Source organism: Tetrao urogallus, assembly GCF_951394365.1.
Source record: "Tetrao urogallus genome assembly, chromosome: 17".
Taxonomy (NCBI): Eukaryota; Metazoa; Chordata; class Aves; order Galliformes; family Phasianidae; genus Tetrao; species Tetrao urogallus.
The window spans coordinates 5,500,783-5,519,785 of NC_136830.1; the positions used below are offsets into that span (position 1 = coordinate 5,500,783).

At 45.9% G+C, this 19,003-nt stretch overlaps 1 protein-coding gene across 1 annotated transcript in view; it reads right to left on the reverse strand.

The window, feature by feature from the left end:
- The window catches only part of KDM2B (lysine demethylase 2B), a gene marked incomplete at both ends in the record, with an annotated part of 98,890 nt that overhangs the window by 57,881 nt on the left and 22,006 nt on the right, over window positions 1-19,003 (reverse strand). The window contains 3 exon segments of the mRNA XM_079543910.1: window positions 8,586-8,739; window positions 9,642-9,735; window positions 18,763-18,869. Of these exon segments, the coding sequence (XP_079400036.1) occupies window positions 8,586-8,739; window positions 9,642-9,735; window positions 18,763-18,869 (355 nt within the window).

Below are 19,003 nucleotides of genomic sequence, written 5' to 3' on the forward strand. Positions count from 1 at the left end.
AGCAAAGTACTGGCAAGATTAATGACAATCCAGATCCTGGTGTTTGGGAAGTAAAAAAAAGATGCAAGGTCAAGGCATTTAATGCTTCCATCAGGTAATCAAAGATTTCTAGAGTTTAGGGGAAAGAATGGAAACCCTGCACTGAAGCATATCTGCTGCTGAGTCCCCAAAGCTAACTTACTGGATAGGTGGCAAAATCGCTGGCAGAGTAATTAAGTTTGTCAGATCCAGAGATGAACCAACTGAAGCTCCAACAAGTGGAACGCCTGGTGCACAGCTACACAACTGAGTGGTGGCAGAGGTCAGGGCAGGAGCAGCCAGTTACCAGCACAACACGGAGCAGCCCTCACCACTGGCTTACATGGCAGCTCCACCAGCACACGTCAATCGGCGTACGAACTGATTGAGAGATGCAGCAAGTTATTTCCATGGAATCTTCATCATCATTCTAAATACAGTCTGTTATCAAAGAATTACAACCCAATTAAGAGCAACTGATTAACTGAGCTGAAACCTGGCTTTCTAGACATCTGTGAAAGGTAAAATAAATATTCTTCATTTTACAAAGAAGTAAAACAAACACCATCAAAACACACTTCTGTTTTTCAAGTGCCTCTTTTCAATACAACCCACTCAGTAGCCTCTTCCTACAAATTATATTTCCTCAGTGAAAATTCCACACTGGAGTGCAATCGATTTCATTTTTTCCTTGCTCTTTGGGTTTCAGTCTCATCACAAGCTCCACAACCTCTCAACTCTGTCCTATTAAATGTCAAGGATCTTTGTACTAATGGCCTCCGGACTTCCTTGGTAGCAGCCTCAACATCATCCAAGAGAAACATGAGCCAATGATGCCATGAGCCAATGCTCCAAAAAATGGGGTCCCAAACATGGCAGTTCCTCAACAGAATGATTATCTAACAGAAATGGAGCTTCAGTGTTGTTACTGGAAAGCTAGAAGAGATGCAAACTAAAGGACTTCCCTAAAATACTTTCGACAACATCTGGTTCTGCAGATAATAATTAATTCCCTATTTATGTTTATAAAACAGATAGCTACTCATTAACAAACAGTGAGCACTTCAATCGACAGATGTAAATGCCTACCTTCTGAACTAAGGCCCTTTGAGATACACGTATTTCCAATAATAAGAGAGAAAGACCTGTTCCTTAATGACATACTTCTCAACAACAAAGCACTGAAATCCACTCGGGTTAGGAAATAGATTAAAAATAAACCAGAGATCAAGCAACCCACAGAAAGCCAGTGACCATAAAAACCTCGGAAGTCAAGTTCCCTACCTCTGTCCAAAGCAGAGCAAAACAATTTCCACGTGTGGCTCGGAGATGAGTAAGGACAATATTTGGGTGCCCCCCATTCCACATGGGTTCCAGGGACACACCGGATCTCCAGCAGCTCACTTGCTGCCACAGGGAGGGCACAGCCCTGGCAGAGCTGTCACCTGCTGGGAGGATCTTGGCCACTCAGCTGCAGAGCGTTCTGCAGTCACACTGCATCCCAAAATAGTTTCAGCTTGCCTGAGGAACACGGAATATTAAAACTGCAGAGACACAAACATGGAAAGGTGTGTTCCAGGGACACAGGACACTGTGCAAGATTAGTCTAAAAAAGATGAACTGACAATGTAGAAAAACACAGGAAGACTGGCACAGAAGTAAGGAAAAAAAAATCTGTTCTAATATTAACAAGAGTGTGTACAGAGAAAAACTGAAGACACCAATACCAGAAAAACAGAAGCAGGAGGAAAGAGACAAGCAGAAAGCAGGAAACACTTTCCACAAGCCACACTTTCAGGAAACATTTTCCACACATTATTTCGTGGAAATGAGCTCTGGGAAGAGATAAACTTGGATGGCACATTCAATTAATTTCTACAGATTAGACGCAAGCAGAGCTCAAATCGTGAGGAGGATGAATGTTCATTGTGACCACAGAGAACAAAAACACCCATGTTGGAAGCCTCCCAGCTGTAATGGTTTGTAAAGAGAGAGACCTCCAAAGAAGGTGCACATACCCATGAGGCAGAAATGAAGGCCACTGGGATTGCTTTACCGTCATCCGGACCCATGCACCCTGCCTGCACCTGAAGAGGGGCACCAATTCTCCCTCAGCCATTGCTTTCTGCTGTTTACATAAACTCTGGTACACTCTGCTGCACAGCCCTGGGTGTTCCACGGGTTGTTGTGTGGCAAGAGGTGAATAACTTCTCACCTTGGTAACACTCTGAAAGACAGCCATATTCTCTCTCTCTCTCAAAAAAAAAAAAAAAAAAAAAAAAAAAAAAAAAAGTGGAGGGGCTGCAACACAATAACACCACAAGTGTAATTTTATACTTAATGCTGAAAAAGAAAACAAACCAACCAACCAACCCAACACTGGCATAGTAACAGAAGAAAAGGAGTAAAGATAGAAAAAAATCCAGAAGTCGAGACAGTGTTCCTTTCTGGTTGAAAGACAAACAAAAGCACCTGCTGAACATTATCTAAAGCTACTCCTAAATCATACAGATGAGACACACAGAGGCTGTGCGGCCTCGGGGATCGATCAATAAATAGAAAACTTCCTCAGAGGTGATCGGATTCAGTCGGCCTGCCTCACCAGCAGCGCTGCTCATCACGGCAAGGCCAGCCCTCCCCTGGCAGAGGCGCCGCGCACACGGAGGCAGCGCTGCTCCCCGCAGGTCGGTGATGCTGGTGGGATCTGCCCGCTTGGGTTTCTTTCTGAAGTTATCTTTTTTATTTCAGTTCTTGGTGATTAATGAGCGTTTCTCCCTTCTCAAAATAATCCTAGATTATGAAGCAAAACCAGCGCTGAGCAGGAATTTTATTGGCGAGACTCTGAAATACCCTCAGCTGCTTTACAGTTACAAATTGTTCCACTGCTGCTATGAAAGGCTTGAATATTTAGATGTTATCATCTCCAGTAAATCAAGAAGGTAAAATTAACAGTAAAAAAAAAACTTTTCTGAACAGCTAAGAGAAAGATACAATCTCATTATCTTATGAATTTTATCAAACAAGGATCATTAAATATTGCAAATTTGTTAGATGATTTCAGAGGACTGCAAATTCCTACTGCACCTTCAAGAATGCAATTATCCATCTGTGAATAATAAAAAAGATTATTAACAAGTAAAGCTATGGGGCAAATTGACTACCAGCTCCAAGGCAAACCTACGGTACATCTGCTTCCAGCAGAAACTGAACAGGTATTTTGCTTTATAACATAGAAAGCATACACATTTTCCTACAATTCTATAGCAGCTTAGTCTGGAAAAGCTGAAACAGTCAAGTCTCAAAAAGAAAAACCAAAGTGACAAGAGATGACCTTCCAGTGGACACTGCCAGCAGGTGAGACGTTATTTCTCTCCGTTCAAAACGAATGGTTGTGTCATAATGGCATCCACAACCAAGTATAACGAGGAAATGCCACGTTTACCTTTTAAGAGTAAAAACTTAATTTGTCCCCAGCAATGTAGGTAACTCAGCAATTCTCAATCTTACACAATTTGATGGGAATCAGGCAGAGCACTGCAGAAGAACAGAACTAAAATTCAATGTTATGCTGTCACCTTCTATCTGAAAGCAGACAATCGAGGCAAAAACTCTCCTCTGTGATGCTCTTCACTGATCCCCATCGCTCGATCCCCACAGGTTCCAGGCATGGAGCTTCCATTAATGTCAGGGGAAGCTCCTGAAATGGAAAAAGCAAACAGCAACCGAAAATAGCCAGGCAGTTGCACAGCCCTAGCACAACTCCCTGCAAAAAAATATTTACCAGTCAGATTTTAATAGCCCAACATCCTCCTTGATAGAAAGACTGCGTGCTACCTTCTGGCCCCATTACACAATAATTCATCAAATACTGGCTGGCATAGCAGAGGCCACTTGGACCACGCTCTTACAGCAGGCAGAACCGTGCTGATAACCGCTGATGCCGTATCTGCAGCGCTCTGCATCCTTGCTGGTTGCTGCCTACAGTCTAGCACAGAACATCCCTTTCTGTTCGTTTTCCTTCCCAAAAAACATTCTTCCAAGAAAAGCCATTATTTCTGCATTTGACTGAAAACCAGAAGTTTGGAGCACTCTCAAGTTACCATAACAATCATCACAGAACAATGAGAATATTTTGCTCGACTGTGGCTCATTTTTCATCTCTCAAGAAATTAAGAGATTTTAATAGCATCTTTCCATGTGCAAGGCCCCACGGCACATTATAAAGAACATTAAAAGTAAAGCAACACAAACAGCTTTTCTCCTCCATGGAGGACTGCCAAACTCCAAGGTGAAGCACAGCTTTTGTAAGAGAAATGTGCAGCCACACCAGAGAGAAGCTTAAGAGAAAGCAGAGAGGCACACCATGCCAGCTGCCAGCAGGTTATCTTCTCCAGATTTTGATCATGGGAAAGGCTCATAAATCAGTGCTGCAGAAGTCTTCGACAACATCTAATGGCAGCACATCATTCAGTTCTTGGAAATGTGCAGTGACTTCCTGCACCACGGATGGCATCTCGCTTGCACTGCTACCTACAGGTGTAAAGACGAGCCAAACAGCTCACAATGGCTTGTACAGCAGAGTGTTTTGGAACATTTATGGAATTTTTTCTTAGAAAGAAACAAATGACCTTAGCATATCTCATGCCACTGCAATATCTTGCCCGTAGAGGACAACACAGACGATACCCCATCAGATCTCTGAAAACTTACCATCAAAACGACAGATAAAAGCACCTGGATTGAAAAAGGACGACTTTGTTCATTTTGGTTAAGCTTAATTTTGAGCTTGGGAGCCAAGTTTAGAAGAACACAAGAGGAATGAATATGGTATTCTGAGAAACAAGATGAGAAGAGAATTCCACACATAAAGCACCACTTTAATAACAAACAACTCAGAAGAAAAAAAAAAGCACAAGGAAAGAAGCAAAAGGTGGTTTACAGGGCATGGGGACTGGAGAAGATAAAGGGTAAGAAGTAGGGAGAGAACAGGGTCCACTGAAGTCATTTGGTGGCGTAAAAGAGGAAAGCTATTTACTTTCAAAGCAAAAGGACAAGCACTAAAAGCATTCAAGAGCAAGCTAACACATCTGCACTGACTTAGTGAGCAGTGCTTTTCTAGCAGGCTGCAGAGAAGCAGCAGTTATCATCTATGTGAAGTACAAGTGGCTGCATACAAGCCAGAGAAAGTGCTTCCAGCAATCCTGAGTGGCAGAAATCAGGGGGATGCTGCCCAAACGCCAGCTCAGCCTGCCCCTCACACAGTCATCAGAGACACCTGAATGCTGTCTCCATAGTTTACACCTCAGAGTACCCAAGTGCTCTCACTTGCACATCCCCAGTGCAAACCATTGCTGAACACACTCCCTGTACAGCTAACAGCACAAACAGCTCTGGACAAGCTCTACACTTGTGACTGATGACACTGTTGTGTGTCCCTGCTGAGACAACAGCTGCACACTGCGATTACGCTCTTCCTCTTTGGGAACATCACAGTTTACACCTCAAAAGAGAAGCACTCTATAAATGCCCCTTCTGGTTGGCAGATGGATCAGATATGCAGCATGCACTGTACACTACCTCACAGCAAGACGCTTTACCTTCCCCACATTTCATCCATGTTGAACACTGAGCCATTTGAAAGATTAAATATTTCTTGTGATAACATACACAGTGCTCACAGCCTAGGGCCACAGCATTCTTTACTAATGTCTTTATTAACAAGGACAAGTGATCTCCCATCCTAGGAAAACAAACCAGATTTCTACAGGGAAAAAAAAATTGTGCTAACACAGATAGTAACTCTTGCTTCCTTCTCCTCTTGATCTCTCAGCTGCTCTCACATCTTGAACATTAGTCTGGCTACAATCCTCAGCACGTCAGAAAGCGGTATATTTGTCAACTGGCAATTAAATGTTGACATCAGTTTAGATTATACTAACAGAAAAGGCCACATTCTTCGTTAAATTACCACTTCACTGCAGACTTTACCAGAGTTGATCATCCTTGACTCATCAGTGGAAACTGGTAAAGTAGGAGGTGAGAGCTTGTAACAGCGCATCACTTGTTGGGAAGAGCCCTACAGTGCCATGAAATGTGCAGCTTGGGTCCTATGCAAGGCAACAGACTCAGCATCCCTCAGAACCCCAGCTTAACTTCCCCCAAGCCCATAGCTGGAGGGCCTCCTAAAATACTGCAAGGTACACCTTGACCCACAGTGACTCACTACGCTGATAATACTTGGACAATTTTCTCCTTGATTCCACAGCTGTGATCATGCCTCTCAGAGCTTTCCAGGGTTAGGAGCATAGGTAGAAATTAACTGGTTTAAGCCTAATCCTGAAAAGACGAAGGCAGTGATGCAGAGGGAAATACCCCGAGGCCCTGGTGAGCACTATAATTATGCCTTCTGAAAGAATAACTCCCATTCTTGTGCAACTGCTTTGTAGTTTCAAGGATTTACTGGATCTACTGCTGATCCTAGATTCTCAAAGAAACCTTCCATCTCCCACAAGCCTATGATCTTACTCCCCCATGTGTCTTGTTACAGCCTTCTCTACCTGCTTCATCCTTTGCGCTGTGATGATATAACAGCATTGCTAGGACCACCCCAAAAAATGACTTGAAAATGAGAGCACAGCAGGATATTTTATGCAAAAGGCCCTTCACCGCGATGCTCTTCATTCACAGTCCAGCTGAGCACTAATTTTACCATTCCACACTTTCTGAGCACAAGCCATTGCACCCGAGTTGAGGCTGGTTAAGAGTTTATCAGGCTCAACTGAAAGCATGGGACAGACTGGTTTTATAGGCACCCATTACCAAAGCCCAAGCACTAAGAGCTACAAAGCACATACAAAACACATCCTAACGTAAACCAGTGTGATACTCTCACAAATGACAGCAAAGGTCACAAGAACTGACCTCTCTGACAAGGCTATGCTCAATTTGACCTGGAACAATTTCAACCGGGCATTTTCTACTTTTTTAACTAACGTGACAATATTGTTGTTTCACATAAGAGATCTGTGAAGGTTTCTAACGATATACAGCAAAACAAAAATCTCTGAAATCCATCAGGTGCTTAAGGAGAAGTTATTCGTATCTGTCTTTCAAACATGCCATGGGGCCTACAACAGCTGAGGTACTGGCATTTCTGTGCTAGGGGTGTTCCTAAGAAAACAGAAACTATAGTCAAAAAAACATGTGGGAACACTTCAGCCACCATGCTGCAGTTGTGTCCTGTATAATCTCCCACAACTTGCTGTATTCCAGCTGCTGAGTGTGACTAAACTAACACACAGAAAGTCTTATTCGTAGGAGGCTGCTCACAAGGGAACAAAGATAAACATGAAGATGCAGAAACGGATCTAAGCAAACAGCACAGGCACACTCAAACACCCAGTTCAAACAGTAACAGCACATTCTGACCTGTTTCAAGGGAAGACCTAATTCCTTTAATGGATTAACTCCTCCACCCTCCAGGTCCTTTTACCTGTCACCCCCAAGCTGATTCTGACCAAATACTTACAAATGTGCAAATTTGCAGACTCGGTTGATACTAATAATGCTCCCTAGTTAGCAAGAACATTTTCAATGTCTTTTCATGACCTGCATACTATCCATCTCTAAGACTAAAAAAAAACTGTCACAATCTTATCTCTGCAAAGTAATTCTAGAAGCTGAAGAACTACCAAGCAGTCCTTCTGTCATGTAAAAAGGCTATCAATACTTATTTCCCTGGTAAGCTCCACTAGACAGAGGCAATGTATTATATCATTATAAAGAAGCTTGCAGACCCATAATAGTCAGAGCAAAGCCTGATATCGCCTGAAATGAAGAGCGTTACAGATTGCACCATCCTTAATCCATTCTAGGCAGCAGAATAAAGGTCTGAAGACATCAGCCTTCAAAGCAGCAACTGTTTGGCTGCTTTGCAGGAAGAGGCTGAGTCGTGCAACCTAGCCACTGAGGCAGGCAGCAGTGTAAAATCATGGCCTGGACTACTGGCAGACGTCCATACCCAGCACACCCTCCATCAGCACAAGTCCTGAAGAATTATAACCGTTAAATAACATTGTTTCACCACAAAGCAACTTTGATGGAGTGTAACACCTGCTCCTCCACACAGCGCAATCTCCACTGGGCTCCATCAGGAATCAATCCACCTCAGACCACAGACAGTGGCAAAGTCATAGATAACAAGCACAGGTTAATCTTGCCAGAAGAGATCACTGGTCACTGGATATACTTAACAGCAGTTTTACCTCGGAATAACAAAAACAGAAAAGTGTTTTTCCAAGAAAACCAACAGCAGTAACAATAGTCACAGCACCTCTGAGCAGTGGTGGACTGACAGCCCCAGAGAGCCAGGGCCTCCCTCAAGTGATCACTGCATGCACATCCTCAGTTTCAATGAGACAATTCCTGGGAAATCAAATGCATTCAGCCCCTCACCTTTCCTTGCCACAGAGAATAAAGAGCTCAGCACAGGCCTTAGATGTGAAGAACTGTTTTACAGAGAGCCAAGCACAATTCCAGTGATTCCAAAAACAGTTAGCAAGTGATACCTGAAGGAATGAAGAATGTATAGCCTTGTTTCAGTTCAATTCTTTGGCATCGTTCCACCCTGTCTCCCAGAAAGATATCACTTTGCTTTCCTGAGAGAACCCATTCTTCATAAAGTTCTAGATTCTGCAGAGTAGGCGGAATCAGCCAGAAGATCTAAAAATAAAGCAAAGATGTAACTATTATCCACAGTCAACAAAAATACACAGCTAAGAGATTCCAGGAACTTTATCCTACGTTAGAGAAATGAATGCAGAGCACCAAGCCTGCTTTCTGCATAAAAAACACATTTTTCAGGTATTGTACATTGAGGTCCAGAGCAGACAGCGGCAGCAATTACGTGCTGGAAGTGGCAAGATAACTGTCAGTTGTCATCTCTCTTCCATGAAACATTTCATTCAGAAGATGCCTGCACAATTCACTTTCAGTTCAAAACAGTATGTTGGTATAGCACAACTTCACTGTACACAGAGATTAACGGTGTCTGCACAACAGGGATGATCAATCTGTTCCACTTATATCAGTGCCCTCCTTACGCTGTCTACACTACAATTAGGAAAAGCAACCTAAACCAGTGAAGATGTACAGCATGTGTGGCTATGTTCACATTTTAACATTTCTCTATTCTGCAACACTTCAGCTCAGCTTAATGTGCACACAGGAGGACCATGAAATCTCTAAAAGGATACAGTAAAGCTCCAGCTACAGAAGGTGACTTACGAGGGCACTACGACCCAACGAGGGTACACACAGCCACGTACTCCACATGACACTTCTAACCACACAGCAATAACATGCACAAAGTCACCGTCAAACAACACGCGCATTACAGATTTCAAACAAATCTCTTGCTTGTTTCATAAAGGCAAACAGTGTCCTTCCATTTCTGCAAACTGCATCTGCATCAAAGGTAACTGAAACAGACTGACAACCCACTAGCAAAGAAAAAAAACAAACAAACAAACAAGAAAAGTGAAAGAAAAACAAAAGCAAGCAACCCCTTCCTGCCATAAGAGGCAGAGAAGAATAAAAACAAACATCAAGCAAGGTTCGCTTACCTTCCCCCCACGGAAAACGTGATACCACACTGAAGTGCCTCCAAAATCAATATGGAAATCAGTGAAGCATCCTTTCACACTCATCAAACAGTACCTGAAAGCAGAGCGAAGGACAAAACAGAATCAGTCTGAAACGCATTTTTCATGTCTTAATTTACAGAGTATTATGTGCGCAACACCGTTTCCAACCAATCATATTTTTGCATCTACAGCACAGAGGTTTTTGTCTGTAATGATAATTAGCCTGTAACTGAAAAAAGTGCATCTCCAACTTGGAGTTTGCTGTCTGGACAACCAGGAGCTCCCAGAGTCGGGGAATGGAGGAAGGCTGGCAGTTACGCTGTCAGAAGCAGCACAGCACCGCCCGTCGCTGGATGCTCTGCTGCACGCTCTCCTTCATGCTCAGACATAACCTTCACCGTGAGTTGTACGCAAATAGCCTCCAAGTTTTGAAAAATCGCATTTGCCCATAAAAGCTCTCATCACCTGCGTGCCACCGCTGCCATTCCAGCAAGGAGCGGGGGGCAGAGACCTCGCTCGGCGAGCTAGCTCCTTTTTGTTCCCATCGCTCGGCATCCCAGTAGCAGGAGGCAGCCAGGCCGCGGCCGGCAGCATGGCCAGGCACCCAACCCGTCAGCTCAGCCGCTCGGTGCGGCTCTCCCGGCGGCGCCCCCCGCCCGCAGCCCCGCGGCCCGGCGCTGAGCGATGGCCGAGCTGCAGCGCCCTGCGGCCGCAGGAAACGCACACCGCTTAACCCACTAACCTCTTTTCCTTGTTCCGGTCTCCGTTTCATGGCCTGACTGGGTTTATTTTTTTGGTTTGGAGGTTTTTTTAGGGTCGGGTTTTTTTGTTGTTGTTGTTTTGGCTTTTTTTTTTTTTTTTTTTTTTGTTTGTTTGGTTACGGAAACAGTACCAGAAAGGGGAGGTGGAGGGAAAAATAAAAATAATTTAAAAAAAAAAAAAAAAAGGTATCACAGCACCGTGCCTTTTTCTCGGCACATCCAGGTGGCGAGAGGCTCAGCAGTATGCAGGCGGCGTGCAACGTCCCGCGCGCCGATAGGCTGCGGCCGCCCGACCAATCAGCGCGGCCCTCGGCCCCAGGAGCCGCTGCCTAGCAACCGCCGCGAGCCCGGGCTGACAGGCCGGCACGCAGCGCTGTCAGGAAGGCGGGCCGGGGTCGCAGGGTCCCGCGCCGCCGCCCGCCATTACGGCTCCGCTCAGCGCGGCGCGCGGGTTCTCTTCACGGCGCCCCCAGGAGCGGGAGCGAAGAAATACCCCTGGGCAGCCGGGGTGCTTCAGGAATCCCAGCTAGCCCAGGGGCTGGCCAGACTCTCAACATGCTCCATTTCAAAATACGAGTCCTTCCCTCCCAAATGCTTTTTTTTTTTTTTTTTTTTTCTCTTAAATTTCTCCTTTCATGTTGCAGCCCACCAAGATGTTGTTGATTACGAGAAGTCAGACAGAAATTAAAACCAATAAAAGCCCAGGAAGGAAGTCACCTTTCTTTGAGCCAAAGAGCAGAAAGTCACAGATTGAATCATGGCGAATAAAACAAGCCCTCGGTTTGCAGGCAGCACTGAGGATGAGGGGTTTGCATTGTGCTCAAGCAGAAATCCAAACCCTTTGGAATTGATTCCTTTTGTTTGTGGAAGGTGAGCCACGCATGGCACGATCAGTTCTGTAGGACTGAGCTACCTGTGCAGACCCCGATCAGGGGGCACTGCGGGGCCCAAAGGCAAACGCATCATCCCGTGGCTGTGCCCATCCACCAGCAGCTAACGCCAACCTGAAGCTGTTGATCTCTCGCACTCAGATAGGAAACAACAGCATTCGTGCCCTGTCGAACCCAAGTGTGGAGAATTTAGCTGTGTGAGAAAACACCCAGGCAGAGAGCAGCGCCAACGCACGTTTTTGTCCATTTCCCTCTGATTTCTTGCAGCTCTCTACACACAACCTCCATTCCAATCCAGGTGGGTGCCACGAGCCAGGCAAATGGTGGTTAACAAAAACATACAGCTCATTTTCAACTACAAAAACACCTTTTTCCACAAAGGAGCCACTACACAGCGTAGCTCCCCTTTGGTTTCTGCTGCTCACCCACCCCATCGGGCCGCTTTTGTCCGGCCCCGCAGCGCGGAGGGGCCGCAGCCCGCAGCCCTCCTGGCACAATGCCTTTGCATTGACCTCTGCGCTTCCTTCCCAACGCGCCGCAGTCACATGGCCCCGCGCAGCCCCACACACCGCTGCTCCAGCAGCTGCTGCTGCTGTGGGGAAAGGAGCAACTTTTCAGGTTTTTTTTGTACTGCGTGCACCCGCAATAATAATTATTATTATTAAAAAAGAGCTGTCGCACGGTAACCGCACTGATAGAAATGCAGGGCCGCAGCAGGTAATGGGTTATGGGAGCACAACCCCAAGCAGTGTGAGGGGACACAATGTCAGAGGTACGCCCTGAGAGCACAGGTGATGCAAAGGATGCCCCACTTCAGTTGTTCTCCACCACATCCAAACCCTGCATAGCACCAGCGTAGGCTTTCCACCACCAGGCAGCTGCTTGTAATCTCCTATAAGAGAGCCTCCCTTCCCCACCGGAGTTTGTTTCATGTTCCAACAGCCGGGAATTGTTTAGGTTAACACACTGTTATTTTGGAGGAAGGGTCTAAGATATAAGGGAAAAAAGAACTTCCCCCCCCAAAAAAATCTGTGTAAAACCATTAGTGAAAGGATGCAGAGAAACATGGAGTAAGCTGTGAACTCACAGGGAAGATCATCCCCCAAAACGAGCACAGGGGATGATCCAGAGGAAGGCAACCACCAAGCAGACGGAGGCAGAAACAACACGGAGCCGCTGCTCCGCACGCACCACGCTGGCAGGCAAACCCACAATGCACTCGCCACGCATCGCTCCGAACCCACAAGCAAACAGCGAAACAAAGACAGCAGCGGACACGGCAGGATGCAGACGCGCACGGGCGCAGGCACGCGCGCAGGCAGGGAAATGCACATGCACACGGACTCGGGGGAGACGCGTGAGCACACGCAGGCGGCATTACCCTGAGCTCAGCTCCTTTTCTCTCGCATTAGGTATCGTGCACCATACGGCTCTATTCCCTCTGGCATTGCGAGGGCTCCCCTGCCACTGAGCTCAGCCCATAAACCACTCCCAAACCCCAGCAGAGGCTTCTGTTTTTTGTTCGGGCCAATGAGAAAAGTATAGCTCACTCTTCCTTCCTCCCAGGAGCAGCGCCGGCTGGTTGAAATCCCTAAGCCTGAAACCGAATACCACAAACCCATGAGCCGACCGCGAGAGCCAAAGCGGGGAGAAGGAGCGGGCCCCGCGGCGGGCAGGACGGAGCGGCTCCGCGCTGCCCCTCACCTCCGCCCCGGGCAACGCTAACGGCCCGAGCCACGCTCCCGCACGGGGGCCCCGTAACCGAAAGCCACAAATCACGCCGGCAGACAAAAGGAACCTTTGTCACCCAGCAGACACGGGGCCAGCACTCGCGGCCCCTTCTGCCGTCCTCCGCCGCCCCACCCCCGCCCAGGCCCCACCGGCCCCCGCAGCGCCGACCCCGCCCGCAGCCCCTGCGGGAGGCCCGAGGGCCTCGGGTCCCTCACGAGGAGAGGGGGACCCGTGTTCCCCTCGTAGAAGGCCCGTGGCCTCCCCCCACGTGATGGGACCCTCACGGAAAGGGCTCACCGGCTTCCCCCTGGCTTCCCCTCTTAGACTGGGGACCTCCAGCCCGCTAGCAGGGCGCGGGCACCCACCTGCAGCCTCAGGGCCAGCTCCACCTTCCGAGGGCACAGTGAAGCCCACAGCCCCGGATCCCCTGCCAGGAGCAGGGCCTGAGGTGAGGAGCTCTTCAGGCAAAGCATCGCCTCTCCAGATCACGGAGGAACTAATCATTAAAGGTGGAGCGTGCGGCAGGCACTTCAAAAGCACATAAAGGACCTGGTGCCTGCCCTGAGGGGGTTACAGGCTGAGTCAGGCAGACAGAAACAACGTACCAGATAAGGGACGGCCTCACTTTGCACTAGAGATTTTACAAAGCAACCAGAAATCCAGATCACACCGGTAGCAAAGAGAGCAGTTGATGCCGACCTGGTCCCACCTTGCCCCGCTCCCATCCAAGGTGCCCTGAAGCACCAAGGCACCGCTGTGCTCCTGATCCCGGCCTGCCTCCTGCTGCATGCGGGGACCTCACGAGGAAGGAGTTATTTACATTCCAGCCATCGGATTTTGGCAGGGACAGCTCACAGAGAGGAACAGCAGAGCTGCACCCAGCTACCATTTCAAGACTGACTGCAAACCTCACCGCTACGGCGTGCATTCAGCTAATGCTGGGGAGGTTACCTTTGAACTTTAAGAACTGAGAGGCCTCTCTCTTAATTGGAAGCTTACATTTCTGAGAAGGCAGCGATGGCTGTGAAGAAATGAACCAACCTGCCAATTTGCAAAAATATGGCCTGTCTGCACTGCGAGCACATGAAGCTGGAATAGCGTTCTGGCATCTGCAGATGCAGTGCATTTCTCCATCTTTGTGACATGGCTGCCCAGCTACACCACAAAGAGTTTCAAAGACCAGCATTTATTTCAGCTGTACGTGTGAGTCTGCGAGTCCTCCAAGCTGTACACAAGGGAGGATTTGACTCTAATGTATCAAATTGAAGACATAAAGTTTTATTTACCTGGCTAGCTTAAGAAGTTTGAGAACTCGTGCTTACTGGTCTCTGTTTCTTGTACTTAATTATATCTGTGGGGCAGTTTTGTATCCAAAACAATTCACAAATGACACACACTGTGCACAGAAGTATCACGCATGCATTAAACAGCACCAGGTTGCCTTGTGGGACCTGCGAGCTCCCTCAGTTCAAAGGGCAGTTTCTGTCCCCAGAGGCACACCCTCAGCTTCTAATTAGACCACAGCTCCATGGAACATTTTAGCATCTGCTTAAATCCATCTCTACTTAGCAAAGGAATTAATGAATAGAAAGGAATGGATGGCTGAATAACTGCCCAGCAGAGGGAAAAACAGGGCTAACAGTGTATTGTATCAGAGCAGCACCCTTTTGTGAACAAGTCAATGTTTCATGTAAAATCACACAATCACGGGGGTCGACAGGGACCTCAAGAGATCAAGTCCTATCCCCCTATATCATCCCTTATTGAAGGACAGCAGTGATATTAGAGATCTATTATAGCAGTGTGTAGGCATTCTAATAAGAAGAATTTTTAAGGCCAGAAGGCTGCTGCAGTGATTGAGGCTTGGCACAGTTGCTATTTTGCTGCCATTGCTTTGTGATCTCAGCAGCAGTGAGCTGCTGTTTGCTCTCCCAGCACCACATAGATCCGCACCTCGCATGAACTGCAGAAGGACTCTGCCTGCAATCCCCCTGCCGTGATCTTGTCGTGCTCTTGCACTGCTTCTCAGTTGGCACAAACATCCAAGCAATCATGTGATGGCTGGAATGGCCTAAAAAGTGACCAATTTTTCTTTATTTCTGAGGCGATTTTCAGCCAGACCAATTTCTAGTCCAGTTTACTTTGCAGCTGTATAACAGCATGTTCTGGCAGTAAAGATGGACAATATGGGCACAGGACAGTTTTTCAGGGGCAATGCCAACTTACATCAGTTTGAATTTTGTCACACCACCACCTCAGCAGGCCAGTGCCTAACTTCTCACGTTTTCTTGCTGCTTAAGATGCAGTGCTTGGAAAGTTCTACTTATTTTTTTTGACATAAACTGTTCCTCACTTAATTCAGTCCTCTAAGGCTCTTATTAGGAAAGTAGTCATTTACTTACAGACAGATGAATGACCTCATTACCCTGATTTTTGATTTTTTTTTTTTAAGTTAATGGTGCAAATCCAAGTGAAAGCCACAGCAGCCTCCAGCACGTGTAGCACTCCTAGTAACCGAAGCAGCGCAGCAGATGGAGCGTTCTCTAACTTCACTCCCAGCACGGAACTCGATGTGCAGGAGCCAAGACAGACATTTGTGTCTGGTAATGCCATCTGTGTCTGCAAAACTGCAACGCGCTCGCTGGAGTGCTTTTTGTTTGTAGGGAACACGTTAATGGTGGGTATGGCATACTGCAGAGTCAGTATTATGAGAACGCTGAAAACCAAAATGAAATGAAACAATCCAATTTCTGAGCAACAACAGTCAGAATTAAAGAATACGAATACTGGAGATTCGCAGAAACAAACGGGACATACGAAACAAGTGACAGCACTGACATTTAGCTCCATGATTGAACACAATCTCTTTAATAAGGGCTCGTGCCCTCTGGGCACTCACAGCAATAGCTGGGACTGGTATCTATACAGGAAAGGGGCAGTGTGAATTCCCAGAGATGGAGAAAGCTAATCTCTTGAGGATTTCATATTTAAACTGGACAAGTTTAAAGAAGAAAAATCTCCTGAGAGTCACTAAGCACACAGAAACCACTTCCAGCTCAAGAAGTCCCTGCCTGAACTGCTTACAGTGGAAGTTCAGAAGTCTATTAAGGGGCTGCTGCATTTTATGCTCATGCTGTTTTCCCATTCTCCCCAGAGCAGCTATGACAGCAGGCAACAGCAGACAGGTTACTGAGCACCATGGAGCATTGTCCTCATCCAAGACAACTTCTCTGGCACTCCTAGACTATCAATATTTGCTTTTAAATTTATCTTTGTTGCTTCTGCAGACCGATAAAAATTTTGTGCCACCAGTGCTGTAAATCATCTTTCTCTACCCTTTCTGCTAGATGATGCTCACTAAATAACCCTCTTACACTCTCACTCCAGCTGCATCGTGCTTGCCTTTAACCCTTGTGCACAGTAACTCTCTTTCCCCACAACAAACTCCATTTTCACATTTCAAGCACCTAGTCTTTCACTGTTTAACTTCCCTTTACCTATCACATCTACTAGTTTATCAAGCTGCCAACCTCTACCTTCCCTTTGCTAGTGACAGCAACCTCTATGGTTACATGTCTACTTCTTGAACAGGCATCCCTTCTTTCTAACAGGTCACCCCCCACACATGGGAAAAGCTCCATGTCAAAATCTGTTGAATTGCTACTTCTCTAAAAATCCCTCCTTGAAACCTACCATCTGGCAGTTCATGATGCAAGTAGTGAACTGCAAGAACACACTCTGCTTTTTCTGCTAAATTCTGTTAGTCATGTTGTTACCCTATCCTTGAAGCCATCTCTGCCTTGTTTTGTTTACTGACTGCATTTTTTCCTCAGTATCTGGAGTACGCCTGCTCCAGGTAAGGGACAGTTTTCCTTGCTTCTTACTTTGTACAGCCCAGGAATCCTGAAGATCTTAAGAATCTTAAGAACACAATTCTGTTCCTTAGTTTTAACTTATTATACATAAAGCATGTTGTTTAGTGGACTAATCACTTGGGAAGGGGAAACAATTTGCCCGAGTTCTGTTTTCCACTCTGACTGCACAACTTTAGCAAGTCACATAGGACATTTCCAGATGCATGTGTGAAATTTGGCACTCTTATCCATATCTGATGACCCTAACAAGCAGTTTGCTTATTCAGGATGTAGTACCTTTAACTTCTACTGAAATCAGTGTGCTCAGCAAATTGCAGGACAGGGCTTCCACCCAATGCTTGCCACAACGCCTCTCCTGTTACGGAGACCTGCACCTTCCAAAACATTTATTATTATGGAATAAGAGACAAAATGATGCAAAATGGATTGCACGCTTCTTTGTATATGTTAGTATCAATCTATTTTAGACATTACAGTTTGGAAGCAGTTCTAAGCAATTTGCAGAGCGCTAGAAGTTGGTTCAACAACAGAGTGTGAGACGCTGCCAGCATTAGGTCTGGCCAATAGAAAATGCCTCTAAAACAGAAACAGCGGTGAAGTCAATTTAGTGCTTTCAGGATTATCTGCTGCTCACTGGCCACACAAGTCAACAGCTGTTAAAATTATTAACAATAAATCCAATTTCTGTTGTTTATTCTTATGAAACTTCTTACAATGCATATTTTCAGGCCTCCAAAAGTGGTATGTTTCCTCTAATCTTTATTCCAAATATTTAAAAAACAAAAACAAATAAGCCACTACAATTCCAAGAGGGAGACATTCAAACAGAAGGAGCACTGAGGTGATTTCATAGTAGCAAATTCATCCAAAGACTACAACTGGGATTGGCAGAAGAAGGTCAAACTACCTGTGATCCTCATCAAACCTGTTCTGAGAGGGTCCTCTGCCACCAGAAATACAGTGTATGCAGCAAGTCCAATGCTTGGGAACTTCAGCAGGTAAGTAAACTGCCATGAGTGGTAGAAACAAATCTCTGAGGGAGACCCACGCCTATTAACAATGGACTGCAAGCTCATTTCACAAAGCATCAGCTGACAACTTTTCAGCCATTAGTAGTTTAGGACCTGAGAAGAATCTGAATGCAGCCTACAGAAGGGCTTTGATTTTACTGTATGAATTGTAAGACATCTGTATCCTGTGAAGGGGCTTTCTGGGCCAGTGCTTTTGGAGAATGGAATAGTTCAGGTGGAAGGGAACTCACCAGATCGCTGAGTCCAACTTCCCACTAAAGGGCTAACCAACAGATAAAGCAATGTTAAGGGCATTATCCAAGTACCTCTTGAACACTGATAGGCATGGGACATCAGTCACCTCAGTAGGAAGCCTGCTACAGCATTTGACCACTCTCACATCTTTATCATTTAAGATCAGAGGTAGTCTGTCATTTTCAAAACAGTTGCTGAAAACAGAAATGAAAAGGTACTTTTTAAAGGGATTGGACTGAAAATGTACTCAAATCGTAGATTATTTCTCAGTTGAAAATATTTAGAAAAATTGCATCGGGAAATTTAAAAGGCATGCACATACATAACTCCTTTCCTAAAGATCCCAAACACAAGCTTTAAATCATGAAGCATCCATTGTAAAATTCTCAAATACAGAATTGTTCTCCTTGAAACCTGGAGCAGCCTATCAGCATTACACTGCTTAAACAGATCAATCACATCAATTTCTCTTCCTGCTCACAGAAAATAAATAAATAAAGATTTTCTTTGCTTCTTGCTTTTGAGTTCAAAAGGAATTAAACCAGGAGGTCAAGAGGAAAGCATTTAAAGAAACTTACTTCTTCACTTTCGGGTATTTCATCTCTGAAATAGCATTGGTAGCATCTGTCTGTCTCTCCTTCAAATGCTGTGGCCACATATTATCCACCCAGTCGACTAAGTCCACCTGGAAGCCCCAAAAATCAACTATTAGTCACTGAACACACGGTAGGATGTACCCCTGTTGGCTGCAATCCCAATAGGGTCAGCAGCAGATGAGTAGCAGGCACACTTTTTTGTAACCAATATCCCAGAAACTGC